At 53.6% G+C, this 25,172-nt stretch overlaps 4 protein-coding genes across 6 annotated transcripts; 3 read left to right on the top strand and 1 right to left on the bottom strand.

Annotated features, from left to right (window-relative positions):
• Nucleotides 1–47: 47 nt before the first annotated feature.
• PRDX6 (peroxiredoxin 6) lies at nucleotides 48–11,984 on the top strand. 2 transcript variants are annotated; one of them, XM_065673972.1, is made up of 6 exons: nucleotides 48–210; nucleotides 1,415–1,571; nucleotides 5,961–6,107; nucleotides 6,661–6,807; nucleotides 7,591–7,726; nucleotides 10,966–11,984. In XM_065673972.1, the coding sequence occupies exons 1-5, from the start codon at nucleotides 119–121 to the stop codon at nucleotides 7,720–7,722; spliced, it is 675 nt and encodes a 224-aa protein (XP_065530044.1). In that variant the 5' UTR covers nucleotides 48–118; the 3' UTR covers nucleotides 7,723–7,726; nucleotides 10,966–11,984. The 2 variants fall into 2 exon arrangements, with proteins under 2 accessions (XP_065530044.1, XP_065530045.1); XM_065673973.1 differs by lacking the exon at nucleotides 10,966–11,984 and having other exon boundaries at nucleotides 58–210; nucleotides 7,591–8,305.
• FAM78B (family with sequence similarity 78 member B) lies at nucleotides 9,815–16,039 on the bottom strand. 2 transcript variants are annotated; one of them, XM_065673968.1, is made up of 2 exons: nucleotides 15,706–16,039; nucleotides 9,815–14,283 (listed from the first exon to the last, which is right to left on the bottom strand). In XM_065673968.1, exons 1-2 carry the CDS (start codon nucleotides 15,966–15,968, stop codon nucleotides 13,761–13,763), a joined length of 786 nt encoding a protein of 261 aa, XP_065530040.1. In that variant the 5' UTR covers nucleotides 15,969–16,039; the 3' UTR covers nucleotides 9,815–13,760. The 2 variants fall into 2 exon arrangements, with proteins under 2 accessions (XP_065530040.1, XP_065530041.1); XM_065673969.1 differs by lacking the exon at nucleotides 15,706–16,039 and adding an exon at nucleotides 15,485–15,699.
• A 234-nt stretch (nucleotides 16,040–16,273) lies between these two features.
• On the top strand, nucleotides 16,274–19,677 carry PLPP6 (phospholipid phosphatase 6). Its single transcript, XM_065673970.1, has 2 exons — nucleotides 16,274–16,993; nucleotides 18,917–19,677. Exons 1-2 carry the CDS (start codon nucleotides 16,585–16,587, stop codon nucleotides 19,285–19,287), a joined length of 780 nt encoding a protein of 259 aa, XP_065530042.1. The 5' UTR covers nucleotides 16,274–16,584; the 3' UTR covers nucleotides 19,288–19,677.
• A 136-nt stretch (nucleotides 19,678–19,813) lies between these two features.
• Nucleotides 19,814–25,020, top strand: LOC136011351 (flavin-containing monooxygenase 5-like). The gene is made up of 2 exons (XM_065672994.1): nucleotides 19,814–23,639; nucleotides 24,014–25,020. Exons 1-2 carry the CDS (start codon nucleotides 22,961–22,963, stop codon nucleotides 24,595–24,597), a joined length of 1,263 nt encoding a protein of 420 aa, XP_065529066.1. The 5' UTR covers nucleotides 19,814–22,960; the 3' UTR covers nucleotides 24,598–25,020.
• The last annotated feature ends 152 nt before the right edge of the window (nucleotides 25,021–25,172 follow it).

Below are 25,172 nucleotides of genomic sequence, written 5' to 3'. Positions count from 1 at the left end.
GTAAAGCACAGCGACCACCCATCATGTGACAGCCCAGGGCCCTCGCCACCGGAGGGGGCGGTGCCCGCGCGCATGTGCAGAGGCGGCAGCGCACGGAGCCGCAGTCGCGGGTTCAGCCATGCCGGGCTTGCTGCTTGGCGACGAGGCGCCCGACTTTGAGGCGGACACCACGCAGGGGCGAATCCGCTTCCACGACTTCCTGGGAGACTCGTGAGCGCCGCGGGAAGGAGGATCGGGAGCGGGGCACCTCGGGGTGGGGGGGGCGTCAGGGTCGGGGGATGGCCCCGGGGCCGGCCCGCGGGAAAGGGGCCGCTCACCGCGCTGCAGGCTGGCGCAGGGTCCCGCGGGCCGATCGCCTTCCGCGTCGGGCGCCGAGAGCGGGGCGTTATTTCCGGACGGGCCCGGCCGGTCATGCCCGCCCCCGGGTGGGCGCCTGGCCGGCTTCTCCCAGAAACGTTCGTGTTCCCCTCGTGGGGCCGCCGCGCTGTGTGCGACACGGGCCGGGGCCGCGATGTGCCGGGGGAGCGCGGTGGCGAGGGGCGCGCAGGCCCCGCCGAGCGTGGGGAGCCGCCTCTCCCCATCCTTCCTGCGGGCTGCGCAGCCAGGGGGCCGGCAGAGCTCGCCAGGGGCGAGCCGAGCCCAAGGAGAGCAAAGACGGGCTCTGGAAACCGCAGAGCCCGGACAAGGGCAAAGCCAGGCTTGCCAGGGCACAGCTCAGTCCGGGGCAGCCCCAGAGATCAGCTCGCGTGTCACGTATGTCCCGTACGTCCCTGGGGAGTGAGCCTGGGCTTGCGAAGGTGTATATTCGAGCAGTAGCATAGGGGTCTGGTCCTGTGGGAGCCGCTTGTTGAAAGTGGAAAGCCACTTGCCTGTAGGTTCTATTTCCAAAACAAAAAAAAGAGTTGCTCCATTTCTGGCTGGAGCAGGAGAGTGCTGGCACAGCACATTTAGGACTCGCTTCCTGCAGTGCTTGGCAAGGTTGAATCGGTGTTTGAGTCCGCTTCTGTCAGTGTTGTGAGCTTGGGCAAATGGGGAGAAAAGAACCCTCTTAGTGAGAAAATAAGATGCATTGCTTCTTAAAACTGTATGTTCCAGCCTGAGCCACCCACATGATAGCTTTCTTGGGCAGCTTCTATATGGGGGTTTGCTGCCTTTTTTTCAAGTAGTACACATATTGTATAAAGAGACTTGTAGCATCACTAGCCGGGTCACTGCCCTGTAAGCTCTGTTGGTGAGCCATCTGCAGGGTGCCTTACTGTAGCCCTCCAGCTCTGTTCCCATTTCTCTAAGACAGACCAGAGATGAGCTGTTCCCGCAGTAGTCTCTGTACAGTGCAATCTATACAGCTTTTTGTCTGTGGTACAAACCGAAACAACATCTCACCCTAATGCCATCTCCTGCTCTCTTCTTTCAGATGGGGCATCCTCTTCTCCCACCCGCGGGACTTCACACCCGTCTGCACCACAGAGCTTGGCCGGGCAGCAAAGTTGGCCTCCGAGTTCAGCAAGCGCAATGTGAAGATGATTGCCCTCTCCATTGACAGCGTCCAAGATCACATGTGCTGGAGCAAGGTATGGGGCATGAGGAGGCACAAGGGGAGCTTGCACTGCTGCCTTTGCTCTGAAGGCTAGAGGAAGATTCCACACAGAACAAAGCAGAGGCTCAGCATTACATATCTCAAATCCCAAAGCATGTAGGATAGGAGTGGCTAAAATTCAGAGCAGGAACAGGAGGTCTGCTCCGTCTTCTTGGAGCACTCCACAAAGTCCAGGGCACTCTAGGTACTAACACTTTGAAATAAGAGGAAAATAGTATTACTGCTCTCCCACCAACACCTGAAAGAGTAACACATAAGTGAAGGTGGTGCCAAAACTTGAAGGAAAGCAGTCTCTCCATAGACCTTCAAAAAGTTCTGTAATAAAACAGGAAAGGAAAGGAGGCATCAGAAGTGAACATGCAGTCTTCAAAGGATACAGTTCATGCCCAGACACGGAAAAGAAAACAGAGAACAAAGAGGGACATGTTAAACTTGAAACCACAAGTAGGAGAACGTTAAATATAAAACCACCATAAAAGGAATATATAAAAAGATGGGAACTAAATAGCTTGCTGAAAGAACATAAAAGAAACTTATTAACAACTTCAGATGCAGCCTCAGCAGTGGTGTGCTGCCAGGGAGTAACATTCCAGGCCTCATAGGTGGCAGGGGTGTAAAATCAGCATTTCAGAGGGATACGGCCAGAGGACAGAAATTGCTGGGTGAATTACCTGCTTTTTAATTTGCTCTTAACATTGAGAATATTTTCACACTTTCCAGGAGTAAGACATGCATGCAATAAGAGGTAGTAAAAGTGAGAAATATCCACACTCCAACATTGTTTCATTACTGACTGGCTTTAGAAATTACTTAATTACCTTTTGCTTAAATTGACCTTCTTTCCTGAGGGGTGCATGGCTGATGTCGCTCCAGGCTCCAGAATGGCCTGGGAAAACTGGTGTACAAATCCCACTCCGGTAAATAAGATTTCCATGCCAGTCAAACTGGCTGAAACCACCAGTCAAATTAGCAGATAACATCCTATTAAATATAGCAGAAAATTTGTGCTTTTGTAAGGGAGTCTCATCTCATGGCTGACTAAAGCCATGTGAAGTTACTGCTGACTTTTACGAAGTCTTAAAATTTCCAAGAAGCTTTTGACAAAAGCAGCTTTGTGAAGGGCAGGCTCTTTTCTGGAGGGCGACAGGACGAGGTGGTAAGTTGTGTCAAAGAAGGGAAGCAGTGAGCCCCCTTGAGGGTCTGCAGGGATGTTTGGGGTTCAGCACACTCAGATGATCTGGAAGAGATATGAGTATATGAACAACGTGTGAACATATGAACAATGAGCTGACTTTGCTGATATTATGGAATTATTTAGCACAACCTCAAGGTAAAATCAGAAGTTGCAGAACAGTCAGTTGACACTATCTAATGGGAGACAAGAGTTTAGAAACGTTTAGAAAATCGTCCAGAACAAGCACGGAGAAGGGCAAAGGGCAGTAGTCCAAGCTGCAGAGAGCTTTCTGTCAGGCTGGGAGAGGCCTCACAGGCAGTGGTTTGGACATGACAGCTCAGCACCATTTGTCTACCAGAGCAAAGATCCAGCTGGTGAGGACAAATCCATAGCAGACTGGAGCCTTCCATGTAGTCTGTGTTTGAAATGTTCGCCTGTAGCCTGTGAGATGGATTAAGAAAAGGTGCAGAGGGGGAACATGACTGCCTCAGATTTGGGCAGGTCTGCTTCAGTGCAGAGCAACTGGAGCTCTTTAGCCTGGGAACAGGAGGACATGTCAGGCTGCAGCACTGTGAGCAGTATGGGGAGCATAGAGGAGTGATGAACCTCCATGCATGCATCATGGAGGGTATAAGAGAGGACAGGAATGTGATTGCTTTGCTCCTAGGCCTTGCCTATACACATGATCCTTTTTATTTTGTCCTTGACAAAGCTTAAAAGAACTTCAGATAACGTGGAGAGCTAAACAGGGAAAGCGTTTGGGCCTACCACAAGGTTGAGAGTGGGGGCAGTGCCCTAAGGGTTCTCCTGCCCAGCCACATGTTAAAAAAGAGCTTAACAGACATACAGAGCCTTGGCAGAAGCTGACTGTCTGGACAGAAGCAGACTTCATTAAATGCTAGACTGAAATCTAGAAACTGCAGTTTCCTTCACTAGATCTTAGAAATCCTAGGGGTGAGCGTGAGCAAAACTTCAGGCAGGCCTCTCTGTGCAGTGTTCCTTTACATGCCTATGCATTCTTTTTGGATGAAGCTTCTAGCAGTAGTGAGAGGATGAAACTGCTTTTATCTGGAGTGCAGCCTGCGAGGAATAAAGTGGGCAGGAGAGATGGCTGAAATTCTGCATGAAAAAACAAACTTCTGCTTGCTTTGCTGCCAAATTTCAGTGGGCAGATGGGGCCTGAAAGGTTAGACCAGAGTATACCAAATAATTCTCATGTCACTGCTCAGCTCTGCTTTCCCAGTCAAAGATGTCACTGCTGTTCTTGGGCATCTCTAGCCAAGACCCAGAGGCTTGCTCCAGGACTCAGAGCAAGCCTGTAGCTCAGCCAGGGTTTGAACCCACTGTCCTACTTCCCCAGTCTGTGCAGTGCTTCTCCAAAGGTTGGCTGAATGCATGAGCTCCGTAAGCAGCATTGACTGGCATGTGCTATGCGTGTTGGAGGAAGCTTCGGTGTTCTCTTTGGCTACTGATGCCTTCACCTTGGTGAGTCAAGAGTGAATAAAGCACTGCAGTGATGTCTGGTTTCAGCTTGGATGCTGGAAAGAAAATGATTTGCTGGGGAGTAAGCAAGTCTTGAGTGTTTTATTGCAAAATAGGGTGGGGTTTGTTATGCTGTTTTGTACAGAGATCCCCAGGTCATGAAATTATGTGCATTTTGGAACAAGTTACAGTACATAGGATTCAGGTATTGCTTCTCAGAAACTTTCTTCATCCTGCAGCATCCATTCTGAAGAGAGGAGGGGGGGCATGTCACTGTCTTACCTTTATCTACAGCCTCCTGTGACACTGGGGGGTATTTCATATGGGCTGGCCTCTCCAGCTTTGCTTTCCTTCTGTACTCTGTTTTTGATAAGGCTTGCCGGGGGCAGCGTTACAGCCCCTTCTGCCTGCTCTTGCTTCCTCTGCCATGCCAAGCAGCAGTGGGCAGTGCCAAGAGGCAGCATTTCTAACCCTGCCGTCCTTGAGTTCCCTCTAAGCAGGACTCAGCCTTTTCCCCTGCGTTCAAAGCCTGGGGAAGGGAGGGAGATTTGTACATTCAAATTACCAGCTCAGCTGATAATGCACCACAGTGGTGCATGGGAAGCTTTTGTCAATGCTGGAGTCAGTTTTGTCTCCTTGTAGCATAAAGAGAACAGAGGGAATAGGCAGCTCTGTTCTGGGGCAGAAACTGCAGATTAAACTTGCTTTAATGTTGGCAGCTGATCTGCTTGTGCTGCCTTGAGCAGGCTCCTCCCAGCCCTGCTGTGGCTCAGCATGACCTGTATGGGTGGTACTGCAAACTACAAGAGTAACTCGACTGCTTTGGCCAAGTCCAGACCAGATTCAGAGACGCTCAAAATACAGTTTCGCTGTGAAGCGAGTCAAGCTGGGACTAGCACAAGGAACAACCTCATAAACTATGGTCACAAGGGAGTGCCTGCAAAGATGTGGAAGGGGACTGTTTTCTGTCCCAGCCATGCTTCACCTGCACTCAGACTTTCACTCTATTTTCAGAAGTGTTTGTTTAAGCAAGCTAGGAGTGACTTGCTCCGTGGAACTAGTTCCTCATACAAGACCTGTGAAGTGTTCGACACAGTACGTTTGTTAGCTTTAGAGTTGCTGGTTTGGTCTGTCACTAGAGAAACTGTACCTTAAGAGCACAGTTCAGTTCAGGTGTGACACCAACACATCTGTCAGTAGTGCTAGATTACTTGGAGAGGGTCAGAGGAGGAACACCTCTGTTCTCAGGAAAAGGTGGTTAAATCACCCCTTGTCAGTAGCATGGGCAGGACTTCCCTATTTCTCCATATGCACTGCCTGGGTGAAATAGCTGGTCCACAGGCAGTTGCAGAGGTGAGCCACAGGATGTGAGCATAGACAACCTAACAACTAACCTCTAAGAGTGAGGCAAAGTGCAGCCTGGCACTGGCAGGTTTCTGGTTTGTCACCTAGTTTCTGGAAGCAGAGAAACTTCATGGAAGGCTGTGCTGTCCCAGCTTGCAAGTAAGGGGCCAAGTAAGTCACAAACTTGGGACCAAGTAAGTCACAAGCTCCTGTAGAGTAGCTGCTGAACACATTTCGGCATGGCCCCTTGCAGGAGCTTGCCCCACACACATAAAGCCTGTGTGGAGATCTCTCTGTCTGGCCTCTGCCTCCTGTGGTGGTACCCTCAACAATGAGCACGAGCATGCCATGTTTTGTCTGCAGGACATCAATGCATACAATGGAGGACAACCAGAGGAGAAACTGCCCTTCCCCATCATTGCTGATGCGAACCGGGAGCTCGCCATCAAGCTTGGAATGCTGGACCCAGATGAGCGGGACAAGGATGGCATACCTCTGACTGCTCGCGTGGTGAGTACCTGGAGCACTGCTGTGCAGCAGCCTTCTCAGCAGTAGGCTTCACTTGTCCTGCGCTGTGTCTGTGGGGCTGGGTTTGAAAATGGGCACAGCTTACCTGGATGGGCATGACCATCCTCAAGAGCTAGGTTGACTTCCTTGGGCTAGATCCATGGGTTGTGCTGCAAGAAGAGTCTGGTGTAACGCTGGCCTGCTGGGAGCAGCTCCATCCACCAGCTCATCCTGGCTGTGCCTGTCCTAGCACAGAGGGGACAAAAGAGCTTGATCTGCTGGACTCCAGTGCTTGCATTAGAAAGGCACAGGTCAAGGGGAAGAAACATTTCAAGTAGCAAACCAATCTGGCATTAGATACAGGGGCACTCAAAGCATACACTGTGTTCTCTGGGCATCATTTGTTGCTCTAGATCCCCACCATGGCATCTCCCCTGTCCCAACACCTTCGATCAAGTATACTACCTTCCAGGAAAGGGAGGAGCAGCAGGGCTGAGCAGATGCAGCAGACCAGTTGGATTTTACCCAGGCCCTGATCCTGTCTCTCTGTACTCAGGTGTTTGTTTTTGGCCCGGATAAGAAGCTGAAACTCTCCATACTGTACCCAGCCACCACTGGGAGAAACTTTGATGAGATCCTGAGAGTGGTGGACTCCCTGCAGCTGACGGCATACAAGAAAGTTGCTACCCCTGTGGACTGGAAGGTGAGGAGGGGTGCAAAGCTCACAACTGTCCACTGAAAACATGCATTGAAATGTCAACCAGCCTCCTTTGGAGGGTGACTCATGGAGTGGGGAAAGCTGATGAGACTGTGGGATATGGGTTGCTGCAGTCTGGAATCAGCCTTAAGAACCTCCCTTCCCAGCCCTCAGCGCCCAGTGCCAGCAAATACTCAGCTTGCCCTTTCTGGCTATCAGTACTTAAGCTTTGTGCCAAGGCAGGTCCTGCCCTGTGATAAGGAAGGGTACTACCAGGTGTCAGCGTGCTCAAGTCTGCTCAAAGCCAGCACAGCAGCAGGTGTGGCGCACCCTTCCCAGGCCCACACACTGCTCTCCTTCCTTTGAGCCAGGAAGGGCCGTTGTGGGCACAGAAATTTCCGTAGCATGTACACAGTAGAGACTTATCCTCATAGAAGGTTACTAGTTGAAGTTGCTTAGTTGTGGTCCCTCCTGCATCTTAAGAGATACCCAGATTCCCCTCTTGTTACTCCCTGTTCCCGTGGGAGTGCTGTGGGAAAGAGCTGGCCTGTGGGATCCCATTGGCAGGGCTGGCAGAAGGCGCAGTTCTCCCTTTTGACGTCACTCATACCTCCTTACATAGCTCCCACTCAGTCCTCACTGTCAGCTCCAGGCAGAGCTGCAGGGGATATGCCTGGGACACTGGGGCTGAGCATTCCTGGAGAGGCAGGAATGTGCCAGCTCTATCAAGGCCTGCTCCTCTATCCAGCAGCTCCTCTGCTGCTCTCACTGTTTCCATTTGCTCCCCAGCCTGGTGACAGTGTCATGGTCGTGCCCACCTTACCTGATGAGGAAGCCAAGAAGCTCTTTCCCAAAGGAGTCTTCACGAAGGACCTCCCATCGGGCAAGAAGTACCTGCGTTACACCCCACAGCCAGAGTGAGCAGGTCTGACCAACCATCCTGCACATCGTTTGGCATCAGGAGCCTTTCTTGTGTCCAGCTCCTGCCTCTCTAACACTGTGCAACCAGCAGCCTCGTACTGTTACACTGATGATGCATTGCAATACTAAACCAGTCCTCCCCATCCCTTTCACCCTCCACATCTTCTCAAAACTAAAACCCCCAGTGTTCTTGCCTTGAATCAGCCCCACAAGGAAGAGGTTAGCAGACCAGTGGGGGCTCTGGGGCTTGTGCTGTGGAGTCTCCTGTTTCAGAACCAGATGAGATTTTCCTGGAGGCACAGTAAGAAGTGCAGTGTTAGCAGCCAGGCCCCAGAGGGGTGTCCTGCTCAGTTCACGCACTTCCCATTAGGGAGTTTTGGGGGGTTCCAAACTGCTGTGTGCCTTTCAGAGCAGCTGTCACTAATGCATTAACACCTTTATCTGGTCCTGTGCGTAGGGGAGAAGCTGCAGAGCCAAATCTCTCACTTCTTATGGCTTTCTCATATCTTGCTGGAAGTTGTTTTCAGGTTTTAGGGAAGAGGGAGTAGAGCAAATAAACTGATCTTCAGTACTGCCTGCAGTATCCCCTGTCTGCCTCTGCTGGCATCCATGGCACCCCTGCACCACCTGCTTTGTTCCTTTGTGGCTGTGCCACTGGAATGTGTGCACATGTTCCTGAGTGGGTGACAGCGGCACTGACTGACCTTGTTCTTGCTCTGTAAATAAGATACTCAGGAAACACAGGTTGTCCCATGACAGAGTCTCAGACAAGGCAGGGGGCCCAGGGCAGTTGTGCTGCCCCTGCTTTACAGCAGAGACTCAGTGGTGAGAAGGAGGCGAGACCTACTCCAGGAATGTGCCTCAGCCTGGCCTGCGTAAGAAGCTGGGTTGGGGGGGCATCCTGCACTGATTCCAGGGCATGAGCAGGCATGATAGAAGCCATGTGAACTCCTCCCTGCTCTTCCATGCCTACATCTCTGGGATTTGTCAAGAGGTGAGCAATGGCTTAATAGAACACTACAGAAGAAACCTGCTCACTGAAAAGCACATAGGCTATCTGCCAGCATCTCTCAGTGCCCAGCACACTCTTAAAGAAATTGGCTGGCTCAAGGCACAAATTTACCCCACAGCAAGTGAGGACTAGTAGTGGTGATGATCATGTGAGCAACACACTGGATGCAATGAGATACCCTCCAGCATTCTGCAGACCCGAATCCTGGGGCAGCACCTGGGATGTGGCCCATCAGTCCTTGGAAAACAATCAGAGCCACCAGCTCTTCCTGCCAGCCATCACTGTCCTCTTTTCGTACCAGCCTACAGACCAGGCCACCCTGAGCACATCCTTCTCCAAACACGGCTGCATTTCAGAGAGCTCCCCCTTCCATTACAAAAAAGAAGTGGTTATATTAATATTTAATTACCTTCAAGAACTATACATTGAAGATTGGTATTTTTTTCCCCAATAGCTTTAAAATGAACCTTCATTAGGAAATTCTGCATTATCCCTATGTATTATTTTTACTAGAAGATAAAAACAGCTGGATTGAATTTTGTTCCCCCTCTTGCACTGTACGAAAAGTGGAAGGGGGAACTGCAATTTAAGGGGAAACATCTCTCTTCTGTGTAGTTTTCAGCCTTATTGAGCTTGGCAGCTTCCCTGGTTACCCACAGCTGGGCTGCATGAGCTCCTGGTTCCTTGCTGTTCCCTCAGCACACAGTCCTCTTCTTGATCTGGTTTCCTAAGGGAAAAAGGGCTGCCTGCTTCCTGCCCGGAGCTCTCCAGCTGACTGCCCAATTTTCTGGAAGCTTGAGGACACATCCCCACAGCAAGCTTTGTGTAAACAGGCTGCTCTGAGCATCCCTTGGGAAGGGACACTGCAATGTAAGCACAACCTCTCTGGGACACCAGAGAAGCCACCTGCAAGTCAGGACAAGGGGGAATGAGTCTTCCCACCGTACCCAGGGGCTTAAAGCTGGCAGGGGCAGACACTGGTCCCACTGCTGAGGCAGCCCATGAATTCTTGCCTGTTCCCCCACACTACCGTGGCCTCAGAGGTGCAAGCCCGCCAGACGGACTCAAGCAAACACAGGGTTTGGTTCCAGTACAGGTCAAGTGGTTTTCTTTTAATCCCAGAGAAGTAAAATGCAACATTTGAGTTGGTAATAACATCCAGAGACAGAAGTCCAAGCCCCCTCATCAGTAAAGTCATTTGTGTTTAAGGCACTCTGCAAAACCAGCTTTCCTCTTCTTCCGATTTTCCCCACGTGGCAGCAGAATACCTGGTTTGGTCTTTTCTCCATAGTGATATCCACGCGTCCTGGCTCTTCTCACCATCTCCAGAAACTGGCAACAGCAAATCCAGCAGGAGCCATCAGAGAAATGCCAGGAGGCTGGATCAGTGAATACAGATGGGCATGGGAAGGAGCACAGTGCCCAGGGAGGGGGCACAGGTCAAGCTTCTGCAGGAAAGGGACAGGCACTGGGTGTCCTCCCTGCAAGCACTGATGTGATTCCCTTCCTTTTCTCCCCCGGCTCCAAAAGGAAATGGGAGTAGGGGGGCCCTCAATCATCCCTCCCCAGCAGTGCTCCCAAACATGCAGCAGCACCCCAAAATGCAGGGGGCTGGGGGGGGGGAACCCAGCTGCCCCCACCGTGCAGCAGAAATGAACCCCCCAACTTCCAGCCGTCAATAAATAACAATAAATAACTTAAACCTCAAGTAAATAAATAAATAAATAGGTAGGTAGATAGCTAGATAAATAAATAAGTGACCCAAGGACAGGATAGAGGGGAAGGGGCACCCCGAGGCTCAGGGCAAGTGGAACGTGCAAGTGGGCATTTCCATGACCTGCTCCTCCCTGAGATAACAGGGTGCTACTGCAAAAGGGGGGTGCAGGGAAGGCATCCCATAGTGCGGTTGGGCAACTGAACCCAGGGTTCTGGGTACTCATTCCTGGCATGGGCTCTGCAGCTGGGGCTCCAGCTTCAGGCCCCCATCAGTACAGCTGCAGGCCACAGGGACGTAAGCAAAACCCCAGCTCACACACTGGAGCTCTCCCCTGTTGCCTCCCTCCCTCTCCTCCCCTTCACTCGAACATAGAGCCCTGTGCCTGGGCTCTACCGGTGGGTGCTACTGAGCTCACCCAGCACCTCCAGCCAAAGTGAACATGCACCTTTTGTGAACATGTGAATTGCATGTTTCTGCACACTACTTTCGTAATTTTTTTTCTCCTTTTAAACAGGGAAATGCCCATGTAGACAACCCACACATCAAACTGAGTGAAGTGCATCAGAGTTAAGCGCATCAAATCCAGCCATCAGAGGAGCAGGCACAGCAGCCCAGCAGAAGCCCAGAGGGGTGAGCACAGGCATGGCCCCAGGGCTCATCCAGAGCCTGCCTGCAGGCTGGGGCAGTCCTGGGAGCTCAGGCACAAGGCTATGGCCGGGCACGGAGCCCGACACCAGCACCAGGCAGCACCAAGCCCTGGGGACACTGCAGATATACATGGACAGAAATGGCAGACACTGCTGTCCCAGTGTGGCCAGCCAGCACATCCCAATAAATTCAACAGCACCCCTCACCAGCATCCTCGCTCTCCCAGCCAGCAGGCACCACAGTGCTGCCACAGCATCTCCCCAGTCTGACGGCTGCACGCAGCCTTCGAGTTCCCGTCTGTTGGGGAACCCCTTCCACTGGCTTTTTAGCTCTGATGCTGCTAGAGACATTTCTGTCCCACTGGGTCAAAAGTACCCATCTGCCTTATTTCAAACCAAAAGGTACTTATCCCTCCTCTTTTCTCAAAGACTACAGAAAATTGTATTTAAAGTTTCTAACCCTTCTCCACACATGCTTTTTGAGAAACAAAACATCAGTGACAGCAAAAGCTGCCATCAGTCCCATATCAGAACAAAACCATGGGCAGAGTCTCATAAGAGTGGGACATCTTCCCACACTGGCAAGCTCCCAGTGGAACTTTTGCTCCAGAAAACAAGCAAACCAAGACTTAGAGCCCCCTCTCCCTCCAAACCTCTCTCACCACAAGGCTATAGCCCCCAGCAAAATCCAGGTGTAGGCACCAAAAGCAGCAGATTCCCAGCCCACAGTGAGGCCAAGCAGGAGGAGTAGGACCACCGGCCTCAGCATGGGAAACTGTGCGTCAAGGCGTCAAAATGCAATACTCCCAAAGGGAAAAATAAATAAGAATCCAATCAGCAGCAAACACTACTGAGAATAATAAATAGCACAGGGATTTCACATGGATTTTTGGTCTAAGATGCCTGGGGAGCTCCTTTGCTGGAAGGGACCAGGGTGCACATCCCGCCCTGGAAAAGCACAAGCCATGGCCGAAGCTCTGCAGAGCGATGCCAGAGATGTGCCAGCACACCACAGGAAGCAAAGCAACGCTGAGGGCAGTGCTACTAATACCACACAAAAGGCTTTGCATGGAAGTGCCGAACACAGTGACCCTCCCCAGGTTCTCCTGGCAGTGGGGCAGAAGATGGAACCCTCCCAGTGGGAATTATCCACATCCCCAGGGCAGGTCAAACCTCCCATGGCATGAAGGCAGGGACATGAGCTGGAGGAGCCACAGGGCTCATGCTGGGGCAGAGGACAGAGCAGAGAAAGCAGCGAAAGTCATAACCATCTGCCCAGGAGCAATGGGGTGCCTGTGGCACAGGCAGGGCAGCAATGGTTTATGCCTCTGCTGCATCTCGAGGGCAAGGTAGTGGGAGCTGCAGGTGGCAGCCCATAGCACCACACCACCCCAGAGGACGCCAGTGATCCAGGCAGTGAGGGGCAACAGGAAAGACAAATAAAACCCTGTTACCCTCCAAGCACCTGCAGCAGCAGGAGGCAATGCCCAGGCAGAATGCTCACCTCCTTCCCACGCAAACCCAGGCCTGCCTTGCACAGCCTCTGCTCACATCCCTGCCTCCAACCCATGGAAAGGAGATCTCCATCCCTGCAGAGCCTGGGGAGTTACTGCAAGGCGTGCCATCCTCTCCATCAGTGTCCCTGCCAGTAGCCATCCTGCTCTGTGGGTGGCTGAGAAGGAGTCTCCACATGAGCCAGCATTTGTATGGAAAATGAGCAAGCACCCAACTTCTTGCAAAGGACTTGGGTCTGCAGTGGAAGAGTGTGAGTCCCAGGGCACCTCCAAGCTGGTCTGGGCACCCCACATACAGTCAGTGAGTACCTGGGCAGGGTGAATGGGCACTGCTCCCGATTTCTCATTCAGCTGAGAATCAATTTTGCTCCTGTAAGAAAAGGGTCAGCAGGATTTGGGGGGGCAGAGGAACTGCAAAGGATTAGTGCACCTTAAAACGAAAGGACATCTAACCTGCCCTTAGATCTCACTCCAAGACAGAAAAGAGCTATGGCATCTCCTACACTCACAACTACTCCAAACACACCCAGACGCATGCAAAACATGTCCCACTTCCCCTCAGCTGTGGAAAACCCATCCTGGGCAGTGGTACTGGCCAGCACCAGGCTCCAGCCCAGCAGCTGGCACTGCCAGCTCCCATTCCACTCCCAGATCCCCTGCCCAGCCCCAGGGGGCAGGACCAGGGCTCGATTATCGATCCAAATGCATAGGTATAGACACCGCGGGGGCACCCATGATCCAGCAGGAAGGGTCACCACAGGAGCCCTCCACGTCCAGCAGACATGGTCTCCGCTTCTACCTCCAGCTGGGTGGAAAGCAACATTTGCCAGCGGCATGGTTTGATCGCCCTCATGCTCCTTGCATTGCCCTTCAAGGAAAGATGACTCATTTAGGTCAGACAGCCTCTTTGCCAGCCGCAAGCCCCTAGAAGTACTTGATTCTGCTTCCTGGGAAATCCTCCAGCTCAGTGATCCCTCTTCCACATGCCCGTGCCAGCCAGGCTCTCTTTCTGACTAAGAAGGAGGTGCATTTCCAACCACAGCTACAAAGGCAGGAGAACCCAAGAGGTCTGCTTTGGCTCAGGAACCCCATTCATTTGCAGCAAGCCGACAGCTCCCAGGTCCTCACATGCGCGCCCTGGCGCTGATCTACTTGGGAGGTATCACAACTATAGGCTGGCCTCGCTTGGGTCTCCACATCAGGACTTGGGCATCGTTGGCATTGGGTTTCACTAGTGCATTTGGTGGGATGGGCTCCATCCTGCTGAGGATCCGGGGCTGCTCCTGCTGAGTCCTTCCCACCAGCCGTGCCCTCTGCCCCAGCAGCTGCATGGGATCAACCTCAATGTCCACTCTCATCCTCCACTTTATAGTCTGCAAGATGATCTTTTCCTTGGTGGTGGTGTTCATGGCCACCAGCCATGTGGTAAAGCTCTGGTCCCTTTTAATCCTGGTCAGCAGCGGCACGTTACTGTTACTTACAGGGACAGCCCATGTCACGCTGGGGTAGAAATTGTCATTCATGCTCACTGAGAACCTGGAGATCTTGTTAGTGGGCCCGACCAGGGTTACAGTTTCTGTGGTGTTTCCGTACCAGGGGTAGCTCACACCATCCGAATCGCTGATGGCTTTTACTCTTCCTTCTCGCAGGTCAGGCAGTTCCCAGCTTGACCTAGTGAACGGGAAGGGAAAAGCCAGGTCAGCAGGGAAACAACAGCAACAGTGCCCAGCAAGCAACATGGAGGCAAGCAGTATGGGGACTGTCCCCCCACCTGCAGCTAGCTTTCAAGGACCTCACTTAAGAACAAATTTGGCTTCAGTTCCTTCACTGAGCCTTCAGGGCCAGCTGAAGCCTTTGTTCTGCCAGCACAACACTATTTTAATTAACCTGCAATCAAACCAACTGGGCCAAAACTCATTGCTGGGTCTCTCTGGGGTCACCCTCTCCTTAATCAGCTCCTGGGCTGGAGAACAGCCTTCTCCATCCACCAGCTGCAGCACTGTGGCCGCAGCACTAGCCCCTTCCTGCAATAAAAGTCTGTGATCTTTACGCCTGTAAAGCACAGAGGCACACACAATAATTAGATACCACAATTACGCCTGCTGCTGGTGCAGTGAAATCCCTGCAGTATGGCTGGGGGGGAAATTCCAGCCCAAATCTTGGCTGACAACCATGTTAGCAACACTGCGGGGCTACAGCCGGGGAGACAATCACCACGTGGCAATTACAAACAGGGAGCTCTGGTGAAACCTCCGGCTGAGTCCAGGTTCCAGCTCCAGATGTATCTAGAACTGCCTGCAAGTGGCCACCATCCCCCTGACAAATGACAGCCTCTGCCATCTCCCGTGTCCCCAGGTGCTCTAGTGCCAACACAAACGAATCTGCCACAACGCAAGGACATGGGCAGGCAGCACCCCTAATGCCTGCACACGCTGCTCTGCCTGCTGCCCTGGGCAAGCTGCAGAATGGACCCTCCAGCCATCTCCAGATCCACGTTGCATCACCCTTTCAAACAGCAAAAGACACAATGGCAGAGCCAACAGCTTTGTCCCGAGTCCCCCGCACGCCCAGCCTTGGGAAAAGTTGGTTTCCAGCAGCCATTTCTGCACAGCACTGCACAGGTTCCCCCTTTCAACAGGCCCAGGGGGCAACTCCCCCAGCACACCCACACACATGACACAGCCCCACGAAAACCAGCCACTTGTCAGGGACAGTGGCCACCAAACGAGTGAGCTTCTGGCCACCCAGCTGGTGCGGGAGCCAGCTGCAGGGCGAGAGGAGTGTGAGGGCCAGGGCACTGCGAGGTCCGGCCTGACGGGGCAGGGACGGTGCCGAGAGCAGGTGCTGGGGTGAAGGTAACACCCGTGCATACCTGTGGGTGCAGACATGGGGTGCAGGTGCAACAGGCGGCGCGCAGGGGTGCTGCCCACGCTGGGTGCTGGGGGGCCCATGCCATACCCAACCCGGGGCACACCGTGGGGCCTCTGCATCCCCGCTCCCGCCCAGTGCAGCCGGGGCGCCATGCCCGGTGCCAGATCCCGTCCCCCCAACCCAGCGCGCTGCGGCGGTGCCAGTGGCGGTGCCGGTGCTCACACGCCGAGGTCGCTGTAGGTGTTGTAGAACTCCATGTGGTTGCAGGCCTGGATCCAGCCCACCACCCAGGTGTGCCGCCGGGCGATGGGGGGCATGAGGACGCGGGCCGAGGCGCGGAAGTAGGGCGTGCGGTACCGCAGCACCACCGGCGAGCTCTCCTCGATGGCGGTGGCCGCCGGCTCGATGGTAGCCGACACGTCCGACACCACGATCTGCTCCCGACGCACCCGCGCCTTGCAGGCCACGCTCTGCAGGCACCCCATCGCCGCCGCCGAGCCGTCGTCACCCGCCGCCGCCGAGCCGCGGGGCCGGGGGGGCGGCCCGTCCCCCCGCCGCCGCCGCACGCCCGCAGCCGCCGCGCATCGCCGCCCGCGCACCGGCGCCCGCACCGGCGCCGGCAGGGCGAAAGCGCCGCCGCCGCAGCTCTTGCGGCCCTCGCCGGCTGCCGTACGCCGGCCGGGGCGGGCACGTGCGCGGCGGGGAGGCGGGGCGAGCCCGCGGGCTCCCCGCCCCGGAGCAAGGCGGAGAAGAGCGACCTCCCCGCCGCCAGGGGGCGCCTCAGTCCTTCCGCGGGGTCCTTTGTCTCCATGGCAACAGGGTGCGTCACGGTGGGCGGTGAAAGAGGAAGCGGGACCGCGCCGGGTCCGCCTGGTACCGGGGAGCGGCGTCCCGCGGCACAGCGGGAGGGGGAACTGGGCCCCGGCGCTGCGCTACCGGGAGGCCACGGGGCCGAGCGGAGTGCGGGGCCGGTAGCGGGACACGGAGACGTAGGCCCGGGCAGGGGTGACAGGCAAGCTCCTCGCCCGGGCCCCTTCTGCAGAACAGGCCTGGCAGCCGCTGACCAGCCCCCCCACCTGTCCCAAGCCGCCTCCTCTCGCCATGCCGAGCCCCCGGAGCAGCCGCGAGCGACGCGCCGGCTGCAGCAGCAGCGGCCGCCCCGAGTTCTTGTCTCTCGTGAGCCAGCGCAGCCCCGTCTCCCCCGACAGCCCGTCACGTCGCAAGGAGTCGGGCAGCTCCGCGGCAGCCCCCATGCCCGAGGAGGACTGCATGAAACTGAACCCTTCCTTCCTGGGCATCGCCCTCAGCTCTCTGCTGGCCATTGACCTTTGGGCATCCAAGCGCCTGGGCGTCTGCGCCGGAGAGGGCTCGACCTGGGGCAGCGCCCGCCCTCTCATGAAGGTCATCGAGATTTCGGGGCACGGCATCCCCTGGCTGCTTGGCACCTTCTACGGGCTCTGCCAAAGCGACAGTTCAGCAGCCAGAGAGGTGCTGCTCAACCTGCTCTTCGGTGAGGCTGGGGACTCAGGAAGGGGCACTGCAGGCAGGGGCTGCCTGCAGCCGAGGGGGGAGGATGGGACCTGAAGGATGGGGCAGAACTGAGCAAACCTCAGTCTTCCTGTAGCCTTGAGGATATTGGGTAACTGGTGCAGGCCCATCTGGGGTGCCTGGTGGCACGGGTATGGCTCATCCGTCACAGCTGCAACCACACACAGTGAAATTCCTGACAGGTAAACTGCTCCTGCAGCTGCGCAAAGCCTTCAGGGAACTGAACTCGCTTTTACCTCTTCAGCTTATCAGCACAGCACATTCGGGGTGCAGCTACCTAGTATTGAGACACCAGCCCACTCCCTGAAAAGCTGCTCTGCCACACAGATGTCTACACCCTTGGACTCCCTGCAGGTAGTGCCTGCATGGATTGTTCTGTATCAGCCAGTGAGGATACTTGATTTAAAGCATGCGTTTTAATCTTGTGTGGTGTAATATCCCCACCCCCCATTCCCCCCTCTGCCAGTGTTCTGTCCTACTAGGTCTACTTACTCTTTTTTGCTCATTTAGAAACTAGGAGCTCCAGAGCAAACAGACCTTTTCAGATTCCTAGTTCTTACTCTTTAAGTTGCAGATGATTAGTGTCTCACATCTGTAATTTGAATTGAAATTTGCTTGGTAGGAAACACGGTTTTGTGTATCTTTTTCATTTAGCAGCACACGGTTAAATTACAGTCCCAAAGCAGAGCAGAGGGAAGGGACCTGGAAGCCTCCAACTTGATGTCTGCTCCGAGGAGGTCTGTTCCAGTACCCGGGCTTTGTCCAGCCCTCAACCCTCCTGGTCAGAGCCACCCACCTTTCTGGGGCCCTGTCCCGGGACTGCAACACTCACATGGGAAAGGAGTGTTCCCTAATGTCCAACATACCCAAGAACCATATATAGAAAAAGCAACTGAACAAGGTTTACATGGAGGGGAGATTGTTAAATGATTAACCAAAGTAAATGAACTGAAGTGACCATCAGATTTGTTGTCCAAGAAACAAGCCTTAGGACAAGCAGAAGTTGGTTTTTCTCACAAGACTTCCTTGGAGGAAGTACCCCTGGCTCTGAGCACTGTGCCAACAAAGCTAACAGGGATGGAGAAGGCACTCTCCCCTACAGGAGAAGCCGCTCTTGCCAAATACTCACTCAACACTCCTCACAGATGCTTTACCTCAGACTTTTACTGTAACAGCCTTTAGCTCTCTGGGGGCAAGCCACCATTTTTTAAAATCATCCTTTATTAAGATATTGAAAACCAAAGCGTGGTTAACTTTCTGGCATCATTCACCCCAGTAGCAGGGAGAATTTAGACTGCAGGAGCCCTGGCACCACACAAGCTCAGAGCCCCTCACACTGAGTTGTGGCTGAGTGCTTGAAATGGGTTGGTCATTCGTGCACATCTATTTGACACCTACTCACCAGGGTAAGCAAAGCGATGCTGACTCAGCACAGGCTGTCAGGGAGTTGTGGGGTCTATTAACTCCTCTATTGCCTTCAGGTTAAGGGTTGGTTTGAGCCCCAAGTCTTGTCAAGATCAGATTTTACACACAAAAGCCCTTGGGTACAAGCCAGACAGAGACCTGTTGTTGGCTGTGGCAGGCAGATGTCTGGCATGCAAGGCTGCATTCAACAAGAGGAAAGATTGAAGATATGCTCATGCTGGAGAAGGCCAAGCATTGGGATGCTCCCCCTGCTTCGGTATTGTAACCATGGGAAACACTGCCTTCTCTTAGCTTGTTTTGGTAGCCAAGTGCTTTCTCCTTAGCTAATGGCTTTGCTTTGATTCTTGCTTTGTTTTCCATGGAGGGAAGAAAAAAAACCAACTTAAAATGAACAAACTCAAAATGAACAAACACAAAACCAAAACCCAAACCTTGCTCACTCACTGTTACTGTTTCCTAGCATTGCTGCTGGATCTCGTGATGGTGGCAGTGGTGAAAGGGATTGTCAAACGGCCACGGCCCACCCACAACAAGATGGACATGTTTGTCACCATCTCAGTGGACAAGTACTCCTTCCCATCAGGCCATGCTACCAGAGCTGCCCTGGTCTGCCGCTTCGTTCTGCGCCACCTGGTACTAGCCATCCCATTGCGGGTCCTCATGGTGCTCTGGGTTCTCATTGTCAGCGTTTCAAGGGTCATGCTGGGCAGGCACAACATGACAGACGTGCTCTTTGGTCTGCTGCTGGGCTACATGCTGTACAGTGTGGTGGAGTACTGCTGGTTATCCCCGCTCAGCGCACCTGCCCTCTTTGCACTGTGGAGCCATTGATGACTGAGTCCCTCCCAAAGGAAGAGACATGCATCTGGTTTTCTAAGCATGCACAAGGAGGGGATACTGGGACTTGAGCTCATACATTGGACCCCATCTATCCCACCAAGACTTCAACACTAGCGGCACTGCAGGCTCCTGGGCCTGCACTTTGGTGCTGTCTTACCCTGTTGGGCAGGGTGTGCATGGGCCAAGCAGCTGCACGGACTGCTGTCCCATGAAAAAAACAAACAGTCCCTGCAGAGCCCAGGGAGGGGTCAGCACATTCATATGGCAGCTCTCAACTGGTACTGTGAATCTGCATGCTGTTGCTGGGCACCTGCTGCATTAGCCCATGATGTATGTGGTAGCTGTGGCTTCTCTGAAAATACACTGATCATGTTACAATTATGAGTGTGCCCTGCACAGCCTGGTGTATAAAATATGCCTGAAGGGCACTCTCTAGGGTCTCTCCTCAAGTTTATGAAGGACTCTGCCATCCTAAGCAGTGCATCTCTTCCATTGCTCTAGATTTAAGTACTACACAGAGAACAGATCTTAAAGCAGTGAGGACAGAGGCACCTGGCTCCCAGTGTCATGGAGAGAAAAGGTGCAACCAAAGGTTTGGTCCATCTGTGCCATCTCCAAGACAGCAGGTAATGGGGGAAGCATCTGCTAACAGCAGCCTCCTCCTGAAGACCTTGTGCAGAACTTCATAACTGCTTATCCCCTCCACAGGGCTTTTAGTCTACAAGGGGGTACAGCACATTCACAGTAGTTCCTGCTTGCCAGCATGCTACCAGTGCTGCTGACAGCCTACTGCAGCACGAGCCCCTTCCCCATAGCCCAGCAGCTCACACTCACCCAGGCTGCTGGGCAGCCCCAGGAGCTGAGTCTTACCTGCACCTCCTGTAGCAAGAGGCTCTGGCTCTGCCAACCACCACCACAGCTCCCCATGCTGGCTGGTGGGCTGGCTCTCCTACCCTGGCACCATTAGTCCTGGCAGCCTGTATTTCACAGAAAACTGCTTGTCTTTGGCAGAAGAGCGCCATGAGGCACTTCTGTAATAAGCCAGTGCTGAAACTAAGCCAGAAAAGCACAGCATCCACACCAGCAAGAACCACAGCCAGGTAGAGCGTGAGGGCTCTGGACTGGACTTAAATAGTGCTCGTGGCACGGGGAGGGAGGGGTTTGGGCCCAGGTAAGGCTCATCATGACCATTTGGGTCCATTAGCACACTCAATGCCTGGAAAGCATGAATTAAGTTATACTAAAACTAGTCAGTGTTTTATGCATGCTGTTTCTCTGGGTGAAGTGTGCAGGAGCAGCCTGAGGGCCACTGGTCCAAGCATCCTATTTCTGTCTGTCACCCACCGTCAATTATACAGGGGCTGCAATGAAAGCACTTGACACGGCAAGGTTCCCCCAGAGCTGAGCCCTGAGCTAACAGCTGGGGGTTGGCACTCCAGCAACCAAAACAACCGATCACCCGCTTGCACCGCATGCCTGGCAGCAGGCTGGGCCAGTCCAGAGTGTGCACAGCAGCACACAGCCACTCCACCAGCCCTCCCACCTCAAGGCAGAGATGAGTTCTCTGGTGGCTGCAGATCGCGGGCATGCAGCACAAACCAGTGTGGTCAGAGTTTGGGGTGATCAGGGGTTACTGAGCTGTGCCAAAACATCCTAGCTCTACTCTTTCCCAAACACAGGGTGCTTTTTGTCCAAGTGTTCTTAGAGCCATTGGGATCTTCCTCTCCAGCCAGAAGGAGTACGGCAGCAACCCTCTGCATATGTGGTTTGTTCCTACGTACATGTCCATGCCAAAAGTTGCTCCAAGCTCACTTGAAGGACCCTCCACAAGCTGCTTGATGGCACCCGCTATCTCCAGTGCACAGCCCCACTTTGTCATGGGCTGCCCAGCCACCCTGTCACCTCTGCTCTGTTTCTTTCCACCTTCCCCAGCGAGACCTTTGGTCTCCTCTTGTGATAATCACTTGTAACTGCTGGTGACAAGAGACTGGTGCTTTCTGCTCGGTTTGCCCCATAGTACTTCTGCCCACTGTGGAAGACCTGAGCAGATGTGTCTGCATGCACTGCCCAACACACACTACATCCTGGCCAGGCATGGGGACAGTGGCTTTCCTGCTGACATCAACAAGCTGATCTTGACTGAAATGCCATGGTTTGTCCATGATGCACTCCCACAGTCACCTCTGCTTCATGGTGAAGTTCAGCCAGGTAATGAGCCCAAGCACAGGTGGGGCCACAGTCCATCTCTTATAGCTGCCAAGGAAGAAGGGCAAATTCAAACGCAACCTGCACAGAGATTTCATAGCACAGCGGTGGGGTTGAAAGCTGGAAGTCCCCTGTACCTGTCACCTTGGCCATTCCTGCAGAGCCTGAAAGAGCCAGAGCCAGCTGCAAGTGGAACAGGGAGAGAAGTACTGCCAATGCTGCCTGCTTGCCTTTCCCGTGCTGATCCACTTGCCGATCCGCCAGCCCGGTAGGAGATGCTTCTGATGCTTTTCAACAGACAGGCAGAGTGTGGATTGGCAGCTTGGTGCCTCTGACCAGACAGAGGTCAGCCTTGTCAACGCAAGTGACAGAAAGAGCTTTATTACACCTTTATCACAGCTTTATTTACTGCAAACATACTATGACTTTTAGAAGGTTAAAAACCTCTCAGCTGCGGAGCTTGACCTCTCCACAACCCTGCTCTGGGGCAAAGTTCCCCTGACACGGGAGAGCAAATTTCCCCTGCAGCCCCCAGCGGCTGTCCAGCTGCAGGTGTGCCAGGAGCCAGTGGTGTGCTCCAGAGCCACCTGGTCTGTGACTCCTGCTGCCAGGGAAAGCCTTTTCCTAACAGGCCCAACCACCCCAACCACCCTGGTACCAGCGACACCCCAGAAGCACAGTGCTCCTCGCACCCAGGTCCCGCTGGCCCCACCTGTGACTCCAATGGCCCAGGAGTGAGCTATGGCTCCAGGGACACTGTGCAAACATGCCGAGCCCAGGGGCAGGGGGGACATAGGCAATGTGGTACCTGGTGCCAGCAGAGCAGCTGGAACCATGTGTGTCCCCAGGTACCATGGCTGGGATGATTCTCTGTCATGGTTTAAACCCAGACAGCAACTAAGTACTACCCAGCTGATTGTTCGCTCCTCACACCCCATGGGATGAGGAGGAGAATGAGAAAAAGATAAAACCCATGGGTTGAGATAAAAACAGTTCAACAATTGAAATGAAAAAAAAATAATGAAAGGGAAAAAAGAAACGCGAAGAAAATCCAAGAGAGACAACCGATGAACAATATAATTGTTCAGCACCTGCTGGCTGATAGCCAGCCTGACCTGAGCAGCAATTAGTCCGTTCTGGGTGACTCCCCTAAGTTTATATACTGCACATGACATGCTGTGGTATGGAATACCCTTTGGCTAGTCTGGGTCAGGTGTCCTCTATCTGCTCCCTCCTGGCTTCTTCTGCATCTCCTCACTTGCAAAGCATGAGAGACTAGAAGTCCTCAAAGGTAATCACTACTTAGAAACAAGTAAAAAATTGGTGTGTTATCAGCATTATTCTCAGACTAAATGCAAAACACAGCACTACACAAGTTACTAAGAAGAAAATTAACCCTATCCCACCTGACCCCAGGTAATAAGAGGTACAAATTCAGAGCAGTGTTGGTTTACTAAAGATGCACACCAAAGGGACTGGCCACATCTCCACCTTTCCTGTAACCCCATGTCCCCACAACATCACTGCTGTTGTCCCAGACAAAACTTTGGGGGCTGCCCCTAAGATTGTGAAGATTGTGGAGCACAGGAACCAAACTGCACAGCTGCAACCCGTGCTCCTAAACACCCTTCTCCAACACTGTCTCCAGGCAGAGACCAGAGGCGGAGGGCAGCATGGCAAAGAGGGTGGCCATCATTGGAGGGGCAGCAGCGGGCTGTGCGCTCCTTGTACTTTCAGGGTTAATCAGACACTCCCAACCATCAATGATGACCTGCCTATCCGCATCATTTCGGGCAGGGTGCTGGTGAAGCCAAACATCCAGGAGTTCACAGAGACGTCTGTCATCTTTGAAGATGGTACCAGGGAAGACATTGATGCTGTGGTCTTTGCCACAGGATACAGCTTTTCCTTCCCCTTCCTCAAAGGCTGCGTGAAGGTGGTGGAGAACGAGATTTCCCTCTACAAATTCATGTTCCCCCCTGACCTAGAGATACCAACACTGGCTTTCATTGGCCTCATCCAGCCCCTGGGTGCCATCATGCCCATCTCCGAGCTCCAGTGTCGCTGGGCCACCAGCATCTTCAAGGGTAAGAGAGACAAATCTCCCCTGTGGCTGCAGCCTAAGCCAGCACCCCTGGGTTAAAAGACACACAGCCATGGCTGGGAGGCAGCAGCTGGCTGTGCCATCCTCACAGTGGGTGATGGCATGGCCACTTTACAGACTGGCTTTTGCCTGAGTGGCTCAGGGGCATCTAGATCCTGAGCCCCCTGGGCTGCTCCTTCATATTTCAAGGAGTTTGGCCATGCTTCAGGTGCCAGACTGTCCACCACAGTGATGCTGGCTGGGGTACGCCACCCGGGCAAGGGCAGCACCGCAGTGGTCACTGTTGCCAGTGTGGTGCTGCACTCTCATGCTGTGGCTCATTCTCCACAGGGCTAAACAAGCTTCCCCCACAGCACTACATGGAGACGGACATCAGGCAGAAGAGAGAAGCAACAGAAAAACAGTAAGAATCCCCCAAAAACAGAGAGGGCACTGTTTTGGGTACAGCTGACGTTGGGCATCCTTCCTGTGCTGTGCTGCTTCCAGGCACACTTGGTATTGCCGAAAAATGGCAGGGATGTGCTCAGATGCTCAAAACCCACCCTTCTGATCCTTCCCAGTGGTGGTCAATAAAATACCACCCTCTGGGCATGCAGGGCATCTGCTGGTTCTGCCTCTACCACCCGCTCACCCTCCCTGCCCACAGATACATGAAGAGCCGGCAATACGCCATCCAGGTGGATTACATCCCCTACATGGATGAGCTCGCCTGCCAGGTGGGGGTCAAGCCCAACGTGCCCACCCTCTTCCTCACCGACCCCAAGCTGGCACTGGAGGTTGCCTTTGGGCCCTGCACACCATACCAGTACCGCCTGCGGGGCCCAGGCAAGTGGGCCGGTGCCAGGGAGGCCATCCTCACCCAGCGGCAGCGCATCACCAAGCCCCTGCAGACGCGGCTCATGGAAGAGCACCCATCAGCTTCCACCATGCTCCTCTTCTTCAAGCTGGTTGGAGCAGTAGCCATCCTCGCCATCGGTTTGGCTTACTTGTAGGTGTCCTGGGTTCAGCAGTAGCAGTTATTTTTCTCCTTCTTAGTAGCTAGTGGGTGCTGTGTTTTGATTTTTTGGCCTGGGAACAGTGCTGATAACACCGATGTTTTCAGTTGCTGCTCAAATGTTTGCTCTGGCCAAGGACTTTCTGAGCCTCATGCTCTGCTAGGGAGGAGGGGAAGCGGGGAGGAAGCAGAGACAGGACACCTGACCCAAGCTAGTCAAAGAGGTATTCCATACCACAGCACGTCATGCCCAGGATGTAACGGGGAGTTACCCAGAAGGGCTGGGGACTGCAGGGTTGGATGAGGTATGGGTCAGTGCTCGGATGGGAGGAGTGGGGTGAGTTATTGGTTGGCTGGTGCTGAGGTGTTGTATTCTTTCCTCTTGTTATTTCCTTTATCATTATGATTATTGGTGGCAGCAGCAGTGATTTGTGTTATACCTTAGTTACTAAACTGTTCTTATCTCAACCCGTGGGACTTGCATTCTTTTCAATTCTCCTCTCCATCCCTCTGGGTGTAGGGGGACGGCAAAAGGGGGAGGGGAGTGAGAGAATGAGCTTTGTGGTTGGGTTT

Source organism: Lathamus discolor, chromosome 3 (genome assembly GCF_037157495.1).
Source record: "Lathamus discolor isolate bLatDis1 chromosome 3, bLatDis1.hap1, whole genome shotgun sequence".
Lineage (NCBI taxonomy): Eukaryota > Metazoa > Chordata > Aves > Psittaciformes > Psittacidae > Lathamus > Lathamus discolor.
This window is presented reverse-complemented; position numbering and strand designations above follow the sequence as displayed.

What these genes read in the sequence shown, in the direction of transcription:
- FAM78B (XM_065673968.1), bottom strand. Translation starts at nt 15,968, where the DNA reads ATGGGGTGCCTGCAGAGCGTGGCCTGCAAGGCGCGGGTGCGTCGGGAG. An exon ending in ACCTACAGCGACCTCGGCGT is followed by an intron (nt 14,284 to 15,705) that starts GTGAGCACCGGC and finishes CCCGTTCACTAG; the next exon opens with GTCAAGCTGGGAACTGCCTG.
- PLPP6 (XM_065673970.1), top strand. Translation starts at nt 16,585, where the DNA reads ATGCCGAGCCCCCGGAGCAGCCGCGAGCGACGCGCCGGCTGCAGCAGC. An exon ending in GCTGCTCAACCTGCTCTTCG is followed by an intron (nt 16,994 to 18,916) that starts GTGAGGCTGGGG and finishes ACTGTTTCCTAG; the next exon opens with CATTGCTGCTGGATCTCGTG.
- LOC136011351 (XM_065672994.1), top strand. Translation starts at nt 22,961, where the DNA reads ATGCACACCAAAGGGACTGGCCACATCTCCACCTTTCCTGTAACCCCA. An exon ending in GCCTAAGCCAGCACCCCTGG is followed by an intron (nt 23,640 to 24,013) that starts GTTAAAAGACAC and finishes AAAAACAGTAAG; the next exon opens with AATCCCCCAAAAACAGAGAG.
- PRDX6 (XM_065673972.1), top strand. Translation starts at nt 119, where the DNA reads ATGCCGGGCTTGCTGCTTGGCGACGAGGCGCCCGACTTTGAGGCGGAC. An exon ending in CACGACTTCCTGGGAGACTC is followed by an intron (nt 211 to 1,414) that starts GTGAGCGCCGCG and finishes CTCTTCTTTCAG; the next exon opens with ATGGGGCATCCTCTTCTCCC. An exon ending in ATCACATGTGCTGGAGCAAG is followed by an intron (nt 1,572 to 5,960) that starts GTATGGGGCATG and finishes TTTTGTCTGCAG; the next exon opens with GACATCAATGCATACAATGG.